Source organism: Elephas maximus, chromosome 7, assembly GCF_024166365.1.
Source record: "Elephas maximus indicus isolate mEleMax1 chromosome 7, mEleMax1 primary haplotype, whole genome shotgun sequence".
Classification (NCBI taxonomy): domain Eukaryota; kingdom Metazoa; phylum Chordata; class Mammalia; order Proboscidea; family Elephantidae; genus Elephas; species Elephas maximus.
The window spans coordinates 24,701,825-24,727,298 of NC_064825.1; the positions used below are offsets into that span (position 1 = coordinate 24,701,825).

At 41.0% G+C, this 25,474-nt stretch overlaps 1 protein-coding gene across 2 annotated transcripts in view; it reads left to right on the forward strand.

The window, feature by feature from the left end:
* Positions 1-25,474, forward strand: part of MAML2 (mastermind like transcriptional coactivator 2) — a 397,090-nt gene that overhangs the window by 243,151 nt on the left and 128,465 nt on the right. For both annotated transcript variants that reach the window (XM_049889484.1, XM_049889485.1), the window contains exon 2: positions 23,442-24,998. In XM_049889484.1, the coding sequence (XP_049745441.1) occupies positions 23,442-24,998 (1,557 nt within the window). The remainder of the gene's footprint in view (positions 1-23,441; positions 24,999-25,474) is intronic.

A 25,474-nucleotide genomic window follows, 5' to 3' on the forward strand; every position in this document is an offset into this window, starting at 1 on the left:
GCTTCAGAGAGGTCTTTCCTGACTGTCCTATCTGACTCTGCTTTACTCTGTTTTGCATTTTTTCAGAGCATTTACCACTTCCTGACATTTCATATCTGTTTATCCATTATTCATTTTAGTCTCTCCCAATAGATTCTAGTGGCTCCTTGAAGGTAGAGATTATATTCTTTGGTTATTCACAATTATATTTCGCATATGTAGGGCAGAGCCTAAAAAAAAAAAACACATGAATATTCAATATTTGTTGAATAATTGTAGAGACCAGACCTTGCAGGAGATAACAGGTGAGGCATATATTGGCCAATTTAATTTTTGATCCAAGATTATTTGGAAGATGAGTGAGGTTAAAAAAAAAAACAGCCATACCACCAAACATTTAGTATGCCCCCCTTTGTGTCTTCAGCTTTTCTTTCTGTATGAAGTTCCTAGTCCCAGCCTATGCCAACATGTGAACCTGCATGTCCGTTCAAGACTCCCCATCCTCTCTTGCCACTAGTTTTCCTGATTCAAACCTCAGCAGAAGCATAACTGGCCAGCTATGTTTCTAACAATACTCCACATTCATTGTGCCTGCTTCCCCAGAGATCTGACCACTGTTACTTTTGATGGCAGCCAGCTTGCCTCTCCCCTCCTGACCCCTTCCCCACTCCTGTTCACTTCTTTGCCTGTTGGTATTGGAGTTATTGACTCTGGTGCACATTCCAGGTATCTTTAACTTTCTTGGTTGTAGCTCAGCAGATAGAACCCAAGTCCCTCTGCTGACATAGACACCTAGGTGGGGCCCTCAAATCTACCATTTATGCAGCTCTCAGTGGAGTTCAGTAAGGAATGAAACAGTCAAGACTTTTCAATAATCGCAATTGCCTTTCATGGCTGGGCTCTCTCTGTTTGGTGAAACTTTAGATGCTACTTCATTTCCAAAAATATTTCAGGCTTTCATGTCAATACAACTAATGATAGAAATCAATAAGAATCTAGGGAGGGTTTGAGTGTATGAGACCACAAGCTAGAGAGCTGGAACACTGAGAGTGGAACTTGCAAGACCAGAGATACAGGAGATGATTCGCATTAATTCATTTGAAACTGCCTTTTGAGTGGGGAGGGGTAGAGGAAATGAGAAGGAGCAGTTGGGTAGATTAGGATAAAATGAAGACACAGGTGACAGGAAGTTGAAATCTGGTTACCTGTGCAGTGATTGCTCACCAAGAATCTTGGTTCATTTCTCAATCTGGAATATCTTTTGTCCCATGGCAAAGTCCGAACGATCAAGGAATGGTCTGGATTCCCCTCAGAAGGCGTGATTCCCTTATTATTTTTTCTCAAGTCCTGCCATTCTGGAGTTGGTATGCCAATTTCCTAGAGCAGGACTTTTTCTAGTGTTTTATTTTTATTTCATATTTTCCCAGGAGGGGTGTCTAACCACACTTTCTGTGAGTGACTCCAAATACTTTCTCCCCATGAATAAATGAAGCATTGTGTACTTACTTACACAACAACCGTCATATGCTTTCAGTGGTTTCACAGCCTCAGTGGAGCTTAAAAATGTGTAGTACTATATCTCTCTTTGGGGAGCCATAGGGATAGGGAGAAAAGAGAATCTGTGTTCCCTTAGGGCCAAGCACCCTGGATTAAGCCTCCTTTTTTTTTTTTCCTGCCCTTTAGAACCACTTCAAATGCAAACCCATAGAAGAACACATGCTCTTTATTCAAACAAAGGGGTTGGGGAAACATTAGAAGCAGAGTAAATGCTTTTCAGTGTGCCTGGATGACTCAGTCTAAAATAGTATTATAGCTTGGCAGCAAACCCACTTCAGGGAAGCTGGTGGGAGACTAAAATAAAAGTTAAATTAAAGGGGTAAATCATTTTATCAGGCTTAGAATTTTTTACTTGATGTAATGAGATTCTCAATATAAAATGAATTCATATGTCTGCCTTCCAAACCCAAAAACCAAACCCACTGACTTCGAGTCGATTCCCACTTATAGGGACCCTATAGGACAAAGTAGAACTGCTCCATAGGGTTTCCAAGCCTCTAAATCTTTATAGAAGCAGACTGCCACAACTTTCTCCCACGATGTCTGCCTTAGGGCATAGATATTCAAAGAAAGAACGTGAAAATACAGACTCACAGTAACCAATGGTCTGAAATCAAACAATGCAGGGCACTGAAATTCTCCTCATATAAATCTTGGCACGATATATTTCCTTTCGAACAGCATGATTAACTGTGAGTACCCTTTACTTGTCATTAAGAGAATAAAACTACAGTCTATTTTTTACCTTTTAGACACTTTTCTATTGTGTTCTATCCCCTTCTTCTTCTTCCTCCTTTTCTTATATCTTCTTGAACAACTGTGCTTGTTTTTGCACTGCAAAATGCAAACCAAACTCAGTTTGTTCTTAAAAGATGAGGCTCAACATATTTCTAGACTCTTACCTATTGCTTTCTGATTTTCCATGAGTCAAATACAGAATGAGCCCAAAGTGCTCAAAAGGACAATTTTTGCTTAGCCGACAAACCCACAGAGGAAAATCACAGCATATCGTCTCAGCAATTGACCCAGTAACTTTCATACTTTCTCCCTTGGCTGCCCCTTTTTCTGTTTCTTTCAGAGAATACTTTCCGTTAGGACAAGTAAGTTCCTTATATCACAAAAAATGATAAGTAAATCAAACCTTGTGAATGCATAGCCAGTTATTACCTCAAACTAATAAAATTATGGAAGGAAGAGATGGCTAATGCCTAGACATCAGATACATGGTCATGGAGGATGGAGTTTGGGGAAAAATGGAAGGCCAGATGTCTCTACACCTGCTTAGGAAGTAGAATTACAACGGGGAAGGAGATGTGTAAAAATTGCCTCCCCTTGGCTCTGTATATGGCTTCCTATACCCCATTAAAGCTTCCTGGACTAGAATGATCTCTGTACAGATACCCTCAGTGACATTTGAGGTAGGTCAAGGAGCACACCCAAGGGCTCAGGCTTTTTCCTCCAGCAGTCTAGTGCCCCAGTAGAGGGGAAGGGATGTATAAAGTTCTTAGGAAGATCCCTGCTGTCACTCAAGGGCCACAGAGTGACAGATTCAAGGCCATTCTCTTGAGGTGGACACTGCTTCAGGTCAGGCTGGACACCACTCAGCGTAGCTGCTGAGTTCAGAGAAGAAACCAGAGCTTCAGACTCCCAGTGGGAAAAGCCTCAGCCCCATTTCCTCTTTGTCACCTCCCTCAAGACCCTGTCAAGCTGGTCACCATGTAATTGTTTGCTTGGCTTTGACGTAGAGAAATAGAAGTGATCTGCATAGCATGCCCTTCCATCTATGCTTTTGTCTCCATTTTTAAAAATTGTTTATTTTCACCATTTAATTAATCTTTTCCAACTGATATGCTGATATTTTTCTCTGGCCTTCCATGGGGCCCAGAGATCTGCTTGTTTAAGAAACACCATTAACGTACTCAAGGAAGATCTCTGTGATAGGTGGCTGTTGCTATAGCAACTTTTTTTAAGGAAAAAAAAAAAAAAACCTAACAACTAACCTTTTGAATGGACACATAAGAAATCATAAGAAATTAAATTTTCTCCCTCAGAGCAGAATGAGGCCAGAATGTAGAAGGCTCCCTAAGTCTCATGAAAAGATTTGTGTGAACAATTTCTGTGCTTTGGATTGGGCATAGCAAGCTGTGGGCTATGAATTCCCAGAATAATGTTTCAGTGTGAAAATCAAACAGTGCTATTCTTTTTCAAAGCTTTTCTTTAATTATGGAGGAGATGGCCAACATATGGGACAGTGTCACTGTCAAACACCTACAGGTTATGTGTATTACAGGCTGCATCTTACTTAAAAACCCTACATTCTCATCTTTTAATGTGTTTCACCAATAAAGATGTGCTATTTCCTTTTCAGAGCTGTGGTCTTAGCAACTTGATGTCAGCTTTTTCAGCTCTCACAGCAGGGAAATTCAGGTGAATTCCAAACTGTGATTAGAGAGATCTGAGTGGAGTTAAAAGAAGTCAAACAATGGGAGAGAAGCCCACTTGCCCGGACACACATCCACATAGATGAACTGCGCTCAAAGATAAATTGCATCTGCGTATGGCCATGTTGGCTCTTGTCACAAAGCAATGAATTTTCTAGGAATAGGAGAAGGTCAACAGGAGAAAAAAAAAATCTCTCTTTCTACCGCCAAAAGTAATGAAGAGAAAGAAAAAGGCACCTGTGACACTAGATATCACGGAGGAAAAAAGAATGTTACTAAGTGATACTGAAAGTTTAAAAATATGATGAGAAGCAAAAGCAAGCAATGAAATGGTGTGTGCTTGCTAGGTTAACACAGATAATGGTGGATGGTCTGAATGGATGCATAGATTGATCAAGGATTATTGGATTGTTTCCCCCTCCCTCTACTCACATTTTCTAGCTGTATTTTCTTTGACGGAGAAAATGATAGACTTGATAATACATGATGATAGGCATCCAAAGATCAGACTTCATTAGATCCTTCTTATTCAGTAGCATGAAATTGTCTCCTCAAAAGCAATTCCTACATGTGACCTTAATTTAACAAGCGATTAGACCCAATCCTGATGCATTGAAATACCTTTGGTTACCCAGATCAAGAAGGATACCATTTTAATAAGTTCTTAGTATCTTTAGATTTCCTGAAAATCTATGCTATTGGAATTTGGGTTGAAGCCACTCATCTCTTTTTTTAAGTCTCCCTTGAGGTAGTTTTTTTCCACTAACCAGGATTTTCCTCTTTACCCATATTCATTTGGAAATGAAACCCAGCCAGAAGGATACCTGGATGTAATACCTCTGCTTTCTTATTGATATCTATGTCTCTTATGGCCTGGCTTCCCTTGTATCTTGCTTGGCTGACCTGAAGTACATACTCAAGTGGTAACTTACTTAACCACTCCTGAAGAAACAGACAAACTCTAGGCCTTCCACCTAGCATTTGAACAGGGAACCAGAGCCCATTACTGGGATAGAGAAGAGAAAATATGAAACAAATGAGATAAAGTAAAAGAATTAGACAAGATAGCAGAATCATCTATTCAAAAATGTATACTTGCATGCCTACAAAGTACAGAGTATTGTACTAGCTGCCGTAAATGATATAAAAAGTGATGAGCAGTCTTCTATCCTGTATCTCCCTCCAGCTGCTATTGTCTCTCCTTTTCTCAGTCAAGCTTTTGGCTCATTTGCCTTTTGTGACTTCCTGTTCTTTCCTCAAGACATTACAATTTGGCATCTGCCCCTTTCATGATCAAATGCCAGATATAACGTCTGCAGCATTTGATGAAGTTGTTCACTCCTTTCTTGATACTTTCTCCTTTATAATCTTTCAGCTGCTTGTCTCCTCCACTTGCCTCCTCATTTCCTCCTTCCATAAATCTTAATGATCCTGAGCTCCACTCCCATCCCTTTTCTCTTCTCGCTTCTCACTGTCTATTTGGACACTCACAATCATATCCATTCCTTCAATTAATGCTTATGTATGTTCCTAATCAATCTATATAAACCAACCAACCAAACAAACAAAAAAACCCATTGCCTTTGAGTCAATTCCGACTCATAGCGATCCTATAAGACAGAGTAGAACTGCCTCATAGAGTTTCCAAAGAGTGGCTGGTGGACTCGAACTACCAACTTTTTGGTTAACAGCCATAGCTTTTAACCACTGTACCATCAGGGCTCCACTCAATCTTTGTAGATACCTGAAAAGCTCTCTTGTCATCTATTGAACCTGAATATCTAGCTTGCAAAGGAATACCTTCACTTGCATGTCCCACTGCATCTCCAATTCAGCATGTTTAAACTGGAACTCATCGTTTGCCTGTCTGCCACCTGCCCACACAGTGAAAACATGCTGCTCTCCCTACTTCCTCTCTCTCAGCAAATGGCTCCATCACCTACCCAGTCACTGATCCAGAAATTTGAATTTGATCCTAATTCCTTTCTTTCACTTCCTACATTGAATTACTCATAAAGTTCATTTGGTATCTGGTCCCTAAGTTCTTTCCCATCTTCTTCATTTCTACTACCATCACCTTAATGCAAATCTAGCTCTTGCTACCTCATACTGAATGTTGAAGCCTTCTCACTAGTCTCTGGCTTAAGCTAGCCTATCTTTAATTCACTCCCAAATAATTGGTTATTAGAGTTTTTTGTTCCCTGAAATCCATTACAGATCATGTCACTGCTATGCTTAAAATTCTTTGATGCCTACCAATGGCCTTCACAATTAAGCCCTCATTCCTCTATATTATGTCTAAGCCAGAAAGCCCTTTGCCTGCATCTCCCTGAGCCTTATCTCTTACAGAGCCCTCCCAGGTCTACTTCACTCTCCCTTGTCTGTAATATACAGTTCCTGGGTGCCTAGTTGTCACCACGATGCTTCCCTGGAATAGTCCTCTAGCATGAAATGGAAGTTCCTCCAATAAATACATTTCATAAAGAGCACAGATTTTCAAAGTCAGGCAAATCTGGTTCAGTTACTAGCTGGGGAAACTTAGTCAAGTTGCTTAAACTTTTGTAGCTTTATTTTTCTCATCTGTAAAAGGAAGTTCCTTGTATCTATCATTCAGGATTGTTGTAAGGATTTAATAATAATAATAATAGCTAATACTTCTTGAGCATTTGGGCATTTTCTGTGTCGAGTATTGTTTTAAGCACTCTGCATATATTCGTTTAATCCTTGTATTTACTTTATAATATAGGCATAAATATTATTTCTATTTTACAGCTAAGAAAACTGAGGTGCAAAAGTTAGGTAACCTACCCAGTGGCACACAGCTATTAAGTAGGGGAGTTCAGATTCAATGACATATGGAAAATACCTTTTATTGAGTAGTCATTTAATAATGCTGTTTTGCTCCTTCCTCTTTCCTGCCTTATGCTGAACACTGATCCAAATCCTATGAGAGACTAAGAAAAATAGTAGCTAACATTTATTGAGCCTTAATTATTATTTGTCAGATTTTGATTTACTAGCTTTGTAGACATTATCTCATTTCAGTCTCACTCCCACCACTAAGTTGCAACTATTATCCCCATTATACAGAAGAGGAAACCAAACTCCCAGAGGTTAAAGTAACATCAAAAAATATCATTAATATCACATGTAGATAAAATTTTGCTGAAGATCATTTGAAAGCAACAGCAGCAGCATATAGACAGGGAACTGCCAGAAATTCAAGCCAGATTCAAAGAGGACATGGAATGAGAGATATCATTGCTGATGTCAGATGGATCCTGGCTGAAAGCAGAGAATACCAGAAAGATGTTTACCTGTGTTTTATTGAATATGCAAAGTCATTCGACTGTGTGGGTCATAACAGATTATGGATAACGTGAAGAATGGGAATTCCAGAACACTTAATTGTGCTCATGAGGAACCTACACATAGGTCAAGAGACAGTTGTTTGAATAGAACAAGGGGATACGGCATGGTTTAAAGTCAGGAAACGAGCGTGTCAGGGTTGTTTCCTTTCACTGTACCTATTCAATCTGTATGCTGAGCAAATAATCTGAGAAACTGAACTATATGAAGAAGAACCGGGCATCAGGATTGGCGAAAGACTCATTAACAACCTGCGTTATGCAGATGACACAACATTGCTTGCTGAAAGGGAAGAGTGCTTGAAGCACTTACAGAGATCAAAGATCAAAGACTACAGCCTTCTGTATGGCTTGTACCTCAAGATAAAGAAAACAAAAATGCTTACAACTGGACCAATAAGCAATATCATGATAAACAGAGAAAAGATCGAAGTTGTCAAGGATTTCATTTTACTTGAATCCACAATCAACACCGATGGAAGCAGCAGTCGAGAAATCAAAAGATGCATTGCATTAGGCAAATCTGCTGCAAAAGACCTCTTTAAAGTACTGAAAAGCAAAGATGTCACCTTGAAGACTAAGGTGCGCCTGACCAACACCATGGTATTTTCAATTGTCTCATATGCATGTGAAAACTGGGTAATGAATAAGGAAGACCAAAGAAGAATCGACGCCTTTGAATTGTGATGTTGGTAGAGAATATTGAATATACCATGAACTGACAAAAGAACGAACAAATCTCTCTTGGAAGAAGTACAACTAGAATGCTCCTCAGAAGCAAGGATGGTGAGACTACTTCTAAGGTCCTTTGGACATATTACTAGGAGGGATCACTCCCTGGAGAAGGACATCATGCTTGGTAGAGTAGAGGATCAGTGAAAGGGAGAATTACCTTCAATGAGATGGACTGACAGACACAGTGGCTGCAACATGGGCTCAGGCATACCAACGATCATGAGGATGGCTCAGGACCAGGCAGTGTTTTGTTCTGTTGCATATAGGGTCGCGATGAGTCAAAGCTGACTCTGTGGCACCTAACAACAACAACATCTCAAAGCCTCTCATCTAGTACAGCGTGGAGCCAAGGCTTAAACCCAGGTCTCTGATGCCTCAAAAGAATTTACCCAAAACCAAACCTGTTGCCATCAAGTCAATTTCAACTCACAGAGACCCTATAGGACAGAGTAGAACTGCCCCATAGGGTTTTCAAGTCTCTGAATCTTTACAGAAGTAGATTGCCACATTTTTCTCCCACAGAGCAGCTGGGTTCAAACTGCCAGCCTTTCAGTTAGCAGCCAAGGCTTTAACCACTGCGCCACCAGGGCTTCTCCAAGAGACATTAAAAAAAAAAAAAGAAGACATTAGAAGACACAAAATGGAGTTTATGGGCTCCATAATCTTGCTAGGGGAACTGAAAAGGGCATAGTAACAGCTATAAGACAAAAACAATTAAATACACTAGGAAATCAAATGATGGATAAAGTGCTTGGCAGGTGCACAAAATAGAGCAGTGATAACAATTAGGATTTGAGGATACTGAAGAAAATACACTGATAGAAGAGAAAGACTCTCTTTGAGGCTGGAATAGCATCTACAGAGACATGACAAATGCAGACAACTGGCCATGGGTAAGAACACATTTTATCCCCTGGAAACCTAGCTAGTAGATACAAGATATTAATCGTGAGGCAGGTACACTAAAAAATGCGCATTTTGGGGTGGGGGCTAAAGTCCCAGTGGCATTAATTTTGCTGACATCTGGGATTAAAATCAATTCACAAGGCTGCAGTTGGTGAGCTTTCTCAGTTTAAACCTATCCTGCATTATGTCTAAAAGGCTAATGAAATAAACAGCAGCAATATTTTTTAGGATTAGGAAGTTCCTGAGTTAAGACTGTGTTTTTAATATTTTAAGCAGACTCAAGCAACACAGTAAACAGTTTCCTCCGAGGGATGATAGAAAATGAACTCTTTACATGTCTGATTATCCCCATGCCCGTTCGTAATGCGGGGGGAGCGGGCGGGGGGGGGTGACATTTCTTTCTCATCAGGAGACAGTCAGTAGGTAAGTAATTCCCCAAGGCCCAGGTTAGTGTACTGTGATCTCATTTTTTTTTAAGATGATGAATGTTGATTCTGTAACATATTCTTGTGTTAGATAAAGTTTCAAGAAGGACATAAGCATGTTCTGAGAAACAGTAGTTTTCCTCATCTGGAGAAGGGCCTCCTTCCCAGCCTAATCTCATCGATTCACAATGTGGCCTGTTAAAAGTTTTATTTTCCAATATGCTTTTGTTGTGTGTGTGTGTGTGTGTGTTTGTGTGTGTGTGTTTCATTTCCCTCTCTCTTTCTTCAAAGAATATGACCACACATGAAGAATTAGAATCTGTCAGGTGGAGAATTCATCTCAGTCATGTAATTACTGGGCTGCAGCAAGTTAGATCAAAGTGACGGCATTGTATTGCTACAGGACATTGCTTCAAAGAGTAGTTAAACTGAAAACAATATAAGGGCTTTATCACTGCCCCCCCCCCCATTTAATGTGATTTAAATCACCAAGAAACATTGCTTCCCATAAATGTATGGCAAATAGTGGGGTTTCAATGCCTGTTTGAAGAAGTCTGCATTTAGACCTTCATGGTAAGCAAGGGAACTTTTCTTATCTGCTGTTATAAATTTTCATTTGGGGGCATGAAAGGCTTAAATTGCCTGGAGTATAGGCTTTTTGTTTTGTTTTTTTCAATTATAACTAAATATCTCTGTAAAACTCTTCATGTTTCATAGAGCTAGTTAAGCAATTTCCTCTTAGTTGTGTCTTTGATGTGAAAATAAACATATGAGAAAATGCTAAGTTCTCTCTAAAAGGGTATCTCTCTATACAGTTCATAGTTACTCAGCTGACATTAGACCAGAGAAAACAAGTATCAACACTCTATATTGAACCTAGATACAGTTGCTATAAGAAAATATTTCTTCAAAAGTTTCAAAAGAATGATGACATCAATGCCAAGAACATCAAAGGAGCTGTTTGGTGCTTTCAGGTACTTTGCCAAACTACCTTCTAAATGCTGCTTAACATTCCTTTGTAATGGCATTAAAGATGAGTCTGAAATTGCAGGGGACCTCTTAAAAGGTCTGTTCATCCAGCCTTCTGTCTCCAGGTGATTGCATCCAAACCAGTTAACACATTGCAGCCCCAGGTTGTCTAAACATGATTCAGGTGGAAGTTTTATTTTCAGAATGTTCTTGTGCATTAAGGGAAGAATTGGTGAAGATGTAATCTCTGGACCTCCCCTGGGTATGCCATGCAGAGATATGTGAAGACAATGGAAGCCCTGTTAGAATGCTGCTGTCATGGAACAGCAGCTCTCATTCTTAATTCATAATGCTCTTCTTTCATAAAGGCTGTGGAAGAGCTGGGTTAATGACCACACGTGGGTAGTTGAAAGAGAAAACAAAATAAATGCATGCATTTAACCTCTATTCAGCTTTCAAAGTTTAATCAATCAAGAAAAATGTGCTGCACACTTATGTTCATTGCAGCATTTTTCGCAATAGCTAAAAGATGGAAAAGACCTAAGTGCCCATCAACAGAGGAATGGATAAACAGACTGTGGTCCAATGGATAAACACACAATGGAATACTATGCAACAATAAAGAATAACATCAAATCTGTGAAACATCTTACAACATGGATGAATTTGGAGGACATTATGCTCAGTGAAATAAGTCAATCACAAAAGGATGAATATTGTATGAGACAACAATTATAAAAAAAAGTTTATAGACAGAAAAAATATTTGATGGTTATCAGGGAGGGAGAGGGATGAAGAATTACTAACTAGTTACAAGATACGTGTCAATATTGGTGATGGGAAAGACAATACACAATATAGGGAAAGTCAGCACATGACCAAGGAAAAGGAAAACACTGAGAGGAACTCAAGAATAAAGGGCAACTTCTGTAATTACTATAACATAGTCAATCCTGCAACAAAGGTATTAACAGACAATAATTTACAAATGGATACATAGATAGATAGGTATGCTAAAGAGGTATGGGAGGGTATGAGGGAGCACACCCACCTGCGGATATGGCTTGGTTGTGGATATTTCAACATACATAATTATAAGTGCAGCAGGTATATTAATATAGACAATAGTACACACAAGGGGCACAGACATGGAAACTTCTTAGAGATAACCAAACACCTCATGGGACAAAATTCCTAGGCTCAAAGGTGAAGGAACACAGACTCAGGGGACATCTCTGTCAATTGGCACAACGTAGTTCATAAAGACAATGTTCTGCATCCTACTTTGGTGAGTAGCATCTGGGGTCTTAAAATCTTGTGAGTGGACATCTAAGATACAATGATTGTTCTCTTCCTATCTGAAGCAAAGGAGAGTGACGAAAACCAAAGACTCAAGGGAGCAATTAGTCCAAAGGACTAATGGACCACATGAACCACAGCCTATATGACCCTGAGATCATAAGGACTAGAAGGTGCCTGGCTATCACTACCAGCTGCTCTGACTGGGATCACAACAGAGGGCCCTGGACAGAGCAAGAGAAAATTGTAGAACAAAAAATGAAATGCACAAACAACACCAGGCTTGCTGGTCTGATAGAGACTGGAGGAACTCCTGAGACTATGGCCGTCTTCTTTCCTCCACTCTCCCCTCCCATCCCTTCCCTTCCATTCCCCTCTCCTCTCCTCCACTTCCCTCCCCTCCCTCCCTCCCCTCCTCATCACTCTCCTCCATTCCCCTTCTCTCTCCTCCCCTCTCCAGCATGATTTTTCATCCTGTCTTCTCCCTGGGCATCTGTTTCATCTCTGTAGACCTGCTAGAGATACAATGGTTAACAAGACAGACAAGTTTGAAGCCTCCCTCCATGGAGCTTATTTTATAACATGGGAGATGGACTTTAAAAATTGGAAGCAAACAAATTAATACAAATATCTGTAAATTTTAAGAGATGCTGTAAAGGAAACAATCAAGAGGTTGAAATAAAAAACAAGAACTTATTTTAGATAGGATGGTCAGGAAAAGTCTCTGCTAGGGCCACATTAGGTGAGACTTAAAAAAAGAAGCAGCAGTAGTAGCAGCGGCTAGCTATAAGAGTAGGAGGAGTTTGAGGAGGTGGAAAGTATTCCAGTTAGAGGGAACAGTATATGCTGTTGACCTTTTGTGTTCTGAGAATTAAAAAAAAAAAAAGAAAGTAGTGTAGCTGGAACTTGGTGTGAGAAGGTGACCCTTTTTGTTACTAGAACACATTGGGGCAGGGAAGGCAAGATGTACAATCAGATCCTCAGAATGCAGTGAGAGGATATTCAGTAGCTGGCTACTCTTAAAGCAGAGAGGGCCCGAAGAAGAATAAAGAATGTGATCTGAGACAGAGAAGGCTGGGAAGGATAGGGGCATTTAAAGCCTGTTTAAGTCAGGTAAGCTACTAAAGGTGGAAGGAGAAATGCTGCCATGAAATTGGGGGTGGAGACCTGGTGGCAGAGTGGTTAAAAGCTATGGTGAGCTATGGCTGCTAACCAAAAGGTCGGCAGTTTGAATCCACCAGGTGCTCGTTGGAAACTCTATGGGGCAGTTCTACTCTATCTTATAAGGTTGCTATTATTGACGACAACAGGTGTTTTATATTATTTTACAAAAAGATGGGAGCTCTTTAGTAGCCATGTTGAAACCCCAAAATAATCAATAGACAACTCTGTAATGATGTTACAGGGCACTCTTCCTCCCACCTGGCTTTTCCTGATAATCAGACTGGCCAGCATTTGGAATGAATCCAATTCTGGCCACCACAAGAAGTAAATAGCAGCCTCTTGGAATATCTATGCTTTCCCTACCTCTTCAACACTTCTCAGCCCTTCCTCATTGCCCAGTAGCTCTACAGTTGGACAAAGGTTGCCGAGAATCAGCCCTGTGGCTTATAAAAGAAGTATGACTGATGGTAGAAAAACAAAGATGTCCCATAATTGTTCTCAGCTGATGTTCTCAGACCACTGACTGCGCAAAAAGTCAAGTCATCAGCAAGTCAGTGAGTGCTTCCCTCAGCTAGTGTTGGGCTGGGCTGGGCTGGGCTGGGCTGGGCTTGTGGGAGTGGATGAGAAGCACACGGTACTCTCTCTTCCACTGACATCTTGGGATCATTAAAAAAAAAAAGCCTGTTGTTGTCGAGTTGATTCCAACTCATAGCGACCCTGTAGAACAGAATAGAACTGCCCCATAGGGTTTCCAAGGAGCACCTGGTAGATTCAAACCGTCAACCTTTTGGTTAGCAGCCATAGTTCTTAACCACTACGCCATGAGGGTTTCCCTTGGTGTCATATTAAGGTGAAAAACACAGACCTGTATCAGTAGCCAAGAACAATATAAGACAGAAAGTACCGAAACCATTAAACCAGGGAGAAAGGACATCAGAGAAAGTAGGAAGGCGAGGCCTCATAGAGGGGATGGGCTTTGAGCTAGGCCCCTAAGAATGAACATTTTCCAGATTGGGCCCTCCAAATGAAGCGGGGAAGAGAAGCCACTTGATTAATAAAACTTAATGATTTGTACATTTTGCTGAGGAGGACATTTAGAGATTTCAAGAGAATTGCCAACATTTTAGACATAGCATTTACTTCAGAGTCTCCAATATATTTTGGGCAAAAGGTGAGTCATGACTAAAGTATGTCATGCACAAGGCAGCTGGGGTTGTCAGTGTTTTACATAAGATTCTGTTAATTTTTCTGCTAAACACAGAGTATTGAACTCTGAAAGATGACCCTTACAAGTCTTTGACTTATAATGATTGTGGCAACTAGTCAGTATGACTAAGGATGTAGCCAGCAGATTAAATCACAGCTGTTATCACTGAGTGCATCTGGAAGGACATTGTCTAAGGTAGTGGGCTGTACGGGAAAATAATTCTACTTCAAATTTTTAAAATTTAATTATTCCACTGTTGTTGGACATCAAGTTTTGCTTACACTGTCACTTCACTAGCAAAATATCATGAAACATCATATTAATTTGAATATCTGAGGGGCACTTCATTGTAAATGGAGCCGTGCTGGTGCAGTGGTTAAAAGCTTGGCTGCTGATTGAAAGGTCGACAGTTTGAACCCAGCAGCCACTCTGCAGGAGAAAGATGTGACAGTCTGCTTGTGTAAAAGATCTACAGCCTTAGAAACCCTATGAGGCAGTTCTACTCTGTTCAGTAGGGTCACTGTGATTCAAAATTGATTCAACAGCGATGAGTTTGTTTGGGTTTTCATTGTAAGGAAGAGAGATTCCTTTCCTAACTTTCCCAGGCAAATCCCCACCCCCAAACTATAACCTCTATACACATCTCTAAAGAGCAATGTATTGTATTGTTACTTTTCTAGAAAGGCTGGGAAATTCCTTTTTGTTTTTGGCAATTCTAACACTTATCAAGAACTGTGTTCTAAGAGCCGTGTTCTAAAGTCTTTATGTACTTTAATCACTGGTCTTCAGAAAAACCCTATGATGTAGACATAGGGTATGTTGTTGTGTCCCATCAAGTTGATTCTGACTCATAGTAACTGTTATGGATTGAACTGTATACCCCAAAATGTGTATCAACTTGTCTAGGCCATGATTCCCAGTACTGTGTGGTTGTCCATCATTTATGATCTGATGTGATTATCCTATATGTTGTAAATCCTAACCTCTATGACGTTAATGAGGCAGGATTAGAGGCAGTTAATGTTAATGGCCCGGGACTCAGTCTACAAGATTAGATTGTACCTTGAGTCAATCTCTTTTGAGATATAAAAAGAGAATAGAGCAGAGAGGAGAGGGACCTCCTACCACCAAGAAAGAAAAGCCAGGAGCAAATCACATCCTTTGGACCCAGGGTACTTGCGCTGAGAAGCTCCTAGACCAGGAGAATACTGATAACAAGGACCTTCCCCCAGAGCCAACAGAGAGAGAAAGGCTTCCCCTGGAGCTGGCACCCTGAATTTGGACTTCTAGCCTCCTAAACTCTGAGAGAACAAACTTCTGCTTTCTCTAGTAAGATCCTGAATTTGCAGTGCTCTTACTCTGTATAAAACTTTATCTTGAGTTTAATAAAGAATACCTATTTTGTTGGCTAAAGAAGTCACATTTCTCAGAGTCCAAATCTGTCAAAAACCTAAATTGCTTAGAGAAACACCAAAAATATATTTATTGTGCATAGATACAATTCGAATTGGGCAGTGTCACCAAGAACATATTGAGAGGTGCTGCAAAGAGGGAACAGTGAAAGCAGGTTACATAGGACATTGTTATATTAATTTATGAGAGCATCAAATCACAAGTAAGGTTGAGCAGGGTCCCTTACAGAAACAGAATCACCAAGAACACGATATATATCCTAAAAAAGCCTCTAGTCAGACCCTGGAGTTCCTGCTTCTTGAAGCTGGCTGCACATGGATAATTTTCTATAAGAACCCAGTGCCTAAGGTGAATGTCTCCACTAAGCTGCTTACTAAGCTATTGTCCTACCTGAAGGTGAATCCAGGGAACCAGTTCCTACAAGGTTCAAAAGACACCTAATGGCAGTTGGCCTATGTGGGTCATCCCAATTGTATGAACCCAGAAATCCGGATTCCAGGAGAATCAAAATGATTTTGTCAAACCTTATGGAGCAAAGTTAAGAAACACATTTTTCAGACAGATCTATCATACCTTCCCTGACCTCTTTCAACCTCTCTGCTCCCCAGAAAATGCTCATAGTTTTTCTTGAAGGAGTAAAGGTGGAAGATATTGAAATTTTTACAGGAAATGTGCCCTGCCTGGCTCCTCGTCAGCACCACAGCTTTCACCCAGAAATAGCACTGAGCTAAGATGGGGCTTAGAATTGCATCCCACCTTTGGAATCCCATCTGGAGCTTTGAGACCACCCTGAATTCATCACAAAACTTCACACACCCCTACATTTTTGGTTCACAGGGATGATGACAGGGTTTTGCCCATGGTTCTAGTTCTCAGGGTTTCACATTCCTTTGACTTCAAGGTTTAGAAAAAACTCAAGCAATGCTACAGTGGAACCATTACATTGCTTGTGAACTGAGTATGATATATTCCCCCACAAGCCAAAGCCTTCTTCTTACTGTTGTTTATTACTCAATATTTAGAAGGATCCATATCAACCAACCAACTACTATTTGAACACCTATATTATGCCCAGCTTTGTGATTGGTAGTAGAAGGACCCCAGACAAGTATACTCGTTGCCATTGAGTCAATTCCAACTCATAGCAACCCTACAGGACAAAATAGAACTGCCCCATAGGGTTTCCAAGGAGTGGTTGGTGGATTCGAACTGCTGACCTTTTGGTTAGCAGCTGAGCTCCTAACCACTGCTCCACCAAGACAAATACAAGTGTTTTTTTTTTTTTTATATATATATATAAGAAGGAACCCATACAAAGAGTTTAAAATTGAGCTGGTGAAACCTAGTTAATATATGTACATAAAACAATATCTAGCAACACAAGGAAGCTTAAGGGCCAAATAAGAAGTGGGAAATTTTTTATGTCTTTAGCCAAAACCAATCCCACTGCCGTCGAGTTGATTCCGACTCATAGGGACCGTCTAAGACAGAGTAGAACTTCCCCATAGGGTTTCCAAGGCTGTAAATCTTTGCAGAAGACTGCCACACCTTTCTCTCTCAGAGTGGCTGGTAGATTTGAGCCACTGACCTTTTGATTAGCAGCTGAGTGCTTTAACAACTTTACCACCAGGGCTCCTTATACCTTTAGCAAAAGCCTTAAAACCCCACCTAGTTTGTTTTGGGGCAGGAGAGCCAACTGTCACCCCCAAGCACTGTGATGAGTTGAAATTCACTGCTGCAGGACCCCAAACGTTTTTGCTGAAAGAACCAAAGGAAGACTCAAGTATTTGGGGTTGGTCCCTTTCTAATGTTATTTATCCCCAACCCTATCTCTAAATCAGCCATGAGTAGAGTGGCCTAAGGGAAGTTTACAGATGATGAGATGAAGATACTCCCTTGAATATCTAGACAGTGGCAAGTTTGGTTCCAGTGTTTATGCTTTGTTGAGAAAGACAGAAATCTACTTGGGAGAAAAAAAGAAAGTGACCTATGGACTGAATTGTTACCTTTATGTGGCACATTCCATTTCTAGGGCAGCACCGGAGACAAAGAATGCATTTATTCTGTGGAAAAGGATAGGGAGCAGGGGAAGAAAAAGAAACCAGGGGATTGTGCAATAATGGCATTTTCAAATCCCTCCCGGAAGTTTGTGTTTTGAGTCTTTTGGAAGAGTGGAGCACAGCGTTTCAAAAGAACAGTTTACTGAGGGACCCCAGCCCCATTCTGCTGTGTGCTGGATTTTCCTTGGCCGTACAAGTTCTCGGCATCCCAGCCCCAGCCCTTGGGGCAGGCCAGCCATTGTGTCTGGACATTTCCCTTCGCAGGAGTGCCTTCCCCCAGCAGAGACCAATAGATCTCATCGAGGTGTTCAAATAGAAGAGAACAGGAAAGAGAGTGAAAAGAGACGGTTTGCTAGATCTTAGCAAAGAAAAGTACAATGATTCCTGTGTACTGTGCAATGGAGATTGAATTTGCTGGGTTGAAAATAATTTCCAAAAAAAGCCTCTTTCTTGAATGGCTAGTGTAAGTGTGATATTCAATGCATAATCTCACAAATTAAACATAGCATGTTCATGGTGCAGATTTGTTGTGAAAAAAAAAAAAAGCTTTTCGATCCATCTAGGTAATGAAAAAAATGTAAATATTTTAATGTAGCGCTCATTTGAAGCCTTACATCCTGCCACTAGCTTAACATCTGTATATTTTCCCTCAAGCAAGGGATGATTTGATATGTTGATATGGCGTAGTTCAGAATGCTCTCAGGGTGCTCAGTAAATCCTTTTGACTGACTGAGTAACCTTTTGTCTCTTCCCTGCTTATATTGGAGCCTCAGAGGTGATGTCCTGAGCTTTCATGATCAACCTCCAACAATGATGTCACCATTCCTCTCCCTCCCATCCATCGCTTTGAGTCCTAAATGTCGTTACCCTTGCCCTGTATATGCGGTACATCTTTATTCTATTGTCCTTTTGTCTCAGTCATCTCTGTTCACTGTGTCGAGAACAATGTTGGTCTGTGGCAAGGTAAAGACTGAAAGAGGAGTGAACAGTATGGGTAGTGATTAATAATGAGGACTTTGGACTCGGACAGACCTGGGTTGGCATCCTGCCTCCATACTCAGTTGCTGCACAATCTTAATGTCAGGAACCTCAATTTCTTCACTTATGAAATGAAAATAAGAATATATACACAGGAAGCTGTGAGAGGATTAATTAGACTGTGCAACAAAGTACCTGTCTTAAAATATACCTTCAATAAGCAGTAATTATTAGGTGACAGCAGGGCCACATTATGACTTTTGTGGGCCTTAGGCACTCTGTTCTAAGGCTCCTTCTTCCTTAAAAAAAAAAAATGAAAATAGTAATTTATGTCTGTGTTTGTATAAGGGTGAATATATTAATATTATATATTAAAACGTCTTCTTCAACCTAAATGTTCATTTTTTCCTTCTGATTTTAAAAGAAATTAGAACATTTTGGGCTCCTCAAGTTATTGTGGACCTTAGACACTGTGCCTAGTATATCTAACGTTAGCCCCGGCTGAAAGATTTGTTTTTGGAGAGCTTTCCTTCTACCTTTTCGATGTTATTAGCTGCTTTCTGGAAGTTATTGCCCCTCCTGGCCCTCAGGACATATATACTGTCCTTATGCCTCTCCCTTCCCTTTTCTGTTCTCCTCCCAACACCCAACAGGCTCATATTTTGGTATTCCCCAGCCCATCTGTCCCTGCCCCTATCCTTCTCATTCTAAACTCATGTCTTCATTCCCTTTCTTTCCCTGCTTGAGTCTTGTTCCCTTACAGCTTAATTTTTGGCCTGATAAAGTGGCCTTGTATTTTCTGATAAACTACTTTTCACTGAGGTATTAATGACTAACATTGTTCTTCCTCTACTCCCTCTAGCATATGCACTTTGACAAGGAAATTTTAGAGACTCTGTGCCATAATTCAAAGACATGTATCTGAAGGAGGAATTTTAGTCCAGCAAAGGAAATATTTAACAGCAAAAGATGAACCATGAGAATCGTTTAGATCATATTTTGCAGGTAGTTTAGTGCCTACTGCATCTGTGGATTCACTGGGGCTTGGTAACATAACTTTGGTTAGAAGTTTCTAGAGGCAGGTCAGAGACTGTCCCCAAAATTCTCTTGATAAAGTATCGTGCCCAGTGGAGTTCTAATGGAACCTCTTTACCCATGAAGTTTTCTTCCATGGCATCACTGTAGAGGAATTCTGTTTTCCGTCTTAAATCATCCATCATTCAGCTCTAATTGTTGGTGACCTTTCAGCACCATACATAATGCCTAAAAACAAACCTCCCTCCCTCAATGCCTATTATTTTCTGGGTTCATGTAGAAATGTGATCTCAAAGATCATCCTATTTATAGAGAAGAGCACTATGGCCCAGAGAGGTGAAACATCTTGCTGAAAGTGGTCCAATTAATGACAGAATCAGGACTAGATTCCAGGCCTCTTCCCTACCTGCAGTGGGTTCCATTACCTCTTTCAGGGCCTTGGGTACCATTTACTACAGGTTCTGTAGGGAGAATGCTGAGTTTGATTATTGTTTACTGTGTGTGTAGGCTTGAAAAATTAATCTCTAAACCTCAAAGTGGGGAGGAGGGGTAGAAACTGCATCAACCTGAGTTGTTACAAGGATTCTTAGAGTAGTTGTGAGAATTAAATGAGATAATCTATACAAAGAGTCTATCTCAATGCCTAGCATACAAACTCTCAATAAATGACTGTTGTTAATATTGTCACCACTACTACCTCTACAATCCTGGTGGCCTAAAGAAAGAGTTAGTGCTGTGTTGCACGGTGTCTACTTCACTGCCCAGGGAGTGGCCAGAGCAATGGGAGACTCTGGCAGAACAGGTTTTTGCAAAGCAATGGAAAAATAAATCAAAGGCGATAACTCAAACCTGAAAAACAATATAATCCTTTGTTTGCTCTTTGCTGGTTGCGAAAGAACCTTCAAAATACAACTTATGGTGTAATAAATCACGGTGGCTCATCTTGAGACAACATGGCAGAACTTCTCTGGCCTGTGCTCTTCCTGACCCCATGAGGGCAGATGATGGTAACTTTGAGTTTCTGCTGAATGTGGTAATATCTGATGATGTTCTCTGATGGTGTCACCAGTGAGTACACAAGGTTAGGAGTCAGAAAAGCATGCAGAAATAGGGGGGAGAAAGCTTCACACCCAAGTACAAAGTATACCCTGCCCCTTGGTGCAAACTTCTGCAGATTGCTCATTGCTGAATATGAAGTCTCAGAAGACTTAGTTAGGACTTACTTGAAAGTACCAGAAGCCAACTCGTATTAACTTGTTGCTCTTGAGCCGATTCTAACTCATAGTGACTCATATTTGCTTAAGCAAAAAGGGCAATTTATAATGAAGTATCCAGAGTATATCAAGGAAAACAAGGTGAACAGTAGAACTGACCTGAGACTGGATTTGGGTCCTGAAATGCTATCAAAATTCTTTGTCTCCATGAGGCTATGTGGGTAGCTCCTGTTTGGAGGTGAGATGAGAAGGCAGAGGGGGACAGGAGCTGGTTGAATGGACACGGGGAATACAGAGTGGAGAGGAGGAGTGTGCTGTGTCATTAGGGGGAGAACAGATAGGAGTACATACCCAGATAAGCAAGGTATATATATGTTTTGGTATGAGAGACTGACTTGATTTGTAAACTTTCACTTAAACCATAATAAATAAAAATAAATAAAAGAAAAAAAAAGTTCTTTCTCTCCTCTCTGCTTCATTCTTCTCCCTTTTTACAGACTCACTTCCTCTATGACTCTGGTTGACACAATGGAAAATATGACCATCACCAGCTCACAAGTTTTGTAAATTACTATAGAACTGCCCAAAGACAGCTTAGTCTAGCTTTCTCCAATTCCAAAATTCACACAGAGGGCCTGATTGGCAAAGCTTGAGTTAGATTCCTTTCTCCAGCCACTGAGTATGGCCAGGGGTAAAAACCTGTTACACCAACGAGGCCCATCCACCCTAACTGTATACCACCTGTGAGTGGACAGAGCCACAGATAAGGAATCAATGAAACAATTATTGATAAAATAGATGACTTAGAAGCCTATGGCTCACATCATCTCAACCATTCCCAAATTCCTATCATTTTATCTGAGATCCAGATGTTTCTGTGCTCATTACCTGGCCCCTCCCTGTTGACTGGACCCTAGACCTAAACAAGCTAATTCCAGCATAATAGAGTAGAAATGACACAGGCTATAGAACCACACAGACTTTGAATTGGAGCCCAGATTTACCACTTACTAGCTGTGTGACACTGGACAAGTTACTTAGCCTTTCTGAATCTTGTTTTTTTTGTGTGTGTGTATAAAGTAACAATATTAATAACTGTCTAATGAGGTTGCTGTATAGATCAAGGAAAATAAATTAACCATATTTCATAAGTAACTTGACATATAATAGATGCTCAGTTAATTTTAATTTCCTTTTCTTAATTAAGTTACCTTTATGTGAAGGGTGAAGAAGTAGTGGTAAGTGAAAAGAGGGAAAAAGGGGAAAAGTAGAAGTGGTAAAGTTTTATTTATCTAGGAAACATTCTGCCCCAGGTATCTTACAGTGCTCCTGACCCAACATTAAATAATTTATATATAATTATTATATATAATATATATAATAATTATATATATTATATATAATAAATTATATATAAATTATTTAATGTATATATAATTTATTATATATATAATTTGAGTGAGTTTCACTGGGAAAGCCACACTTTGATAGACACAATCTCATTTCAGAGCCAAAGCATCAAGAGCCCTTTACGAGGATCTAAAAATCAGTTATGAATGTCCTATGTTTCTTATTCATTTACTGGTGTGACCGTATAGACCTTAAACTTTTCTCTATTATCTTTAAAGTTTAGATAGTGCAATCTAATGGCTGGCTTAGTGAATGAAATATTGTGTTTCTCGCTACCTTTGCTGTTTATAGAGGCACCCCCTTTGGAGAGTAGAGTAAACCATATTTTTCTATGTAAACTCATAATTCATTGAGCTCTTATATAGCAAGCACTATGCTAAATTTTATATAAGTTACCTCATTCCTTCCTATGAGTTAAGTGCTATTGTCCCCATTTTCCAGAGAAGGAGATTGAGGCTCAGATAAGTAAGTTGCCATGGTCACGTAGCTCTTAGGGACAGATTGAAATTTAAGCTTGGTCTAGCCTGTTTTCAGAGCCTATGCTCCGAACAATTATGCGGTACTGCCTAGCTACACTTGGATTTGGTTACAAGAGTTAGAGGCAGGCAACACAAGAAATAAATCCCCAGGAAAACCTGTGCTTGGATTATCTCATTTTTGACAAATGATGATGTCATGGCTTCTGGTGTCTACACAATGTCATTACATGGGCCTGAATGCAAAGTAGAGGAATTACAAGAAGAAAAATAGATGAATCTAATTACTTACATAGAAGATAATAGTAATGAAGGGGTTGAATCTGTGAAAAAAGCAACTGGAAACCTTGTCCCAGCTTTAGACTTATCCGTGTTTCCTATCTTGGTGGAAACTGTGTGCATTCTGATCATCTGTGGCTACATAGCAGGGGAGGGAGGAATGTGGCCTGTTCCTTTTTAACGGGTTCCAGGAAACAACAGAGCTTTCGTTATCAGTCTAAGGTATTATCAACACTCCTGATGACAGAGAAAAGGATCTTCATTCACTGACCTATGTTCCAACCACAGGAACCACTGTGATCTCTAACCGCTAAATGACCTGCTGCTCCCAAAGCATTGTATTTTGTACTGTTTGTGCTACTGCGAGTTTCATTATAATCCAGACCGCGCTTCATTTCTGCCTTTTTCTTTTTGGCTGCATCCTATCTTGTCAATGGAGGAAACATTTAAATATTATATCTCTTTTGCTTAGAAGCACATCTGGATTAAGAGCTCATGTTTTTCTTTTTTATTCCCTGTCTTTCAGCTCCAAGGTTCCTTGAAAAGAAAACAAGTGGTCAACCTGTCTCCTGCCAACAGCAAGAGGCCCAATGGCTTTGTCGACAACTCATTCCTTGATATCAAGAGAATCCGTGTGGGGGAGAACCTCTCTGCAGGACAAGGTGGCCTCCAAGTAAATAATGGACAAAGTCAGGTTATGCCAGGGACCTTGCCTATGAGTCAAGCATCCCTGAGAAAGACTAACCCTCTGTCACACAGCACGCATTCTCCCGGCAATGGTATGTTTAACATGGGCTTAAAGGAAGTAAAGAAGGAGCCAGGAGAGACTCTCTCTTGCAGTAAGCACATGGAAGGCCAGATGACCCAGGAGAACATTTTTTCTAATAGGTACGGAGATGACCCTGGAGAGCAACTGATGGATCCTGAGCTGCAGGAACTGTTCAATGAGCTGACCAATATATCTGTACCTCCCATGAGTGACCTTGAGCTGGAGAACATGATCAATGCTACCATAAAGCAGGATGACCCATTTAACATTGACTTGGGTCAGCAAAGCCAGAGGAGCACCCCTAGACCCTCTCTGCCTATGGAAAAGATAGTGATCAAAAGTGAATATTCACCCGGCCTGACTCAGGGCCCCTCAGGCTCTCCTCAGCTGAGGCCCCCATCAGCTGGTCCTGCATTCTCCATGGCCAGCTCTGCCCTCTCCACTTCGTCCCCGATCCCTTCTGTCTCTCAGAGCCAGGCTCAGCCTCAGACAGCCTCAGGAGCGAGCCGGGCCCTGCCCAGCTGGCAGGAAGTATCCCATGCGCAGCAGCTCAAACAGATAGCCGCCAATCGTCAGCAACATGCCCGGATGCAGCAGCACCAGCAGCAGCACCAGCCTACCAACTGGTCAGCCTTGCCATCTTCTGCTGGGCCATCCCCAGGTCCATTTGGGCAGGAAAAAATCCCCAGCCCTTCTTTTGGTCAGCAGCCATTCAGCCCACAGGGCTCCCCCATGCCTGGGATAGCCGGCAGCAGCAGCCAGTCAAAAGTCATGGCTAACTACATGTACAAGGCCAGCCCATCGGCCCAGGGTGGGCACCTGGATGTGCTCATGCAGCAGAAGCCTCAGGATCTCAGTCGAAGTTTTATTAACAACCCACACTCAGCCATGGAACCCCGTCTTGGCAACACCAAGCCTCTGTTCCATTTTAATTCAGATCAAACAAACCAGCAGATGCCTTCTGTTTTACCTTCCCAGAACAAGCCTTCTCTCCTACACTATACCCAGCAGCAACAGCAGCAGCAGCAGCAGCAGAGTTCAATTTCAGCCCAGCAACAGCAGCAACAACAGCAGCAGCAACAACAGCAGCAGCAGCAACAACAACAGCAGCAGCAGCAACAGCAGCAGCAACAGCAACAACAACAGCAGCAGCAGCAGCAGCAGCAGCAGCCACCACCCCAGCCCACCCAACCTGTGTCAAGCCAGCCTTTGCTAAGGTCACCCTTGCCGCTTCAGCAAAAGATTCTGCTTCAGAAAATGCAGACTCAGGCCATCACAGGATTGGGGTATCAAGTCTCCCAACAACACAGACAGGTAAGTTCTCTACCACTCCTGACATAGAGTCAAAGATCATGTAGGTCCTTAATTATGCTTTGGTTACCATTGTGTTTGTGTTGGGACAGAATCAAGACCAAAGACAGTAGTGGCCTTGATGGATTTGTATGAAGACCTCATAAAACCCGGTTCACTTAAGGTATCTGGAGGGAGGGGCTAGTATTTCCTTGTAAACCATTACTGTCATTGGGATCTTTAGTGAGCAAGGGTTCTTATTAAGAATGTTGCCTTATAACTGATGCCTTCAGTGACATGTCCAGTCAGTAAGTTAGTCATGAAGTCAATATGTACTTCCTGGGCATCTACTGCATACCAGCTGTTGTGATTATACCGAGTATTGGAATAAGACCAGAGGTGATATTGAAAGTATTTAATGACCAGTCCTACATAGCCTTCAACCAATTGGAATGTCCAAACTCCCAAACCCATCGAATAGATCCCGCTGGGAGTCCATG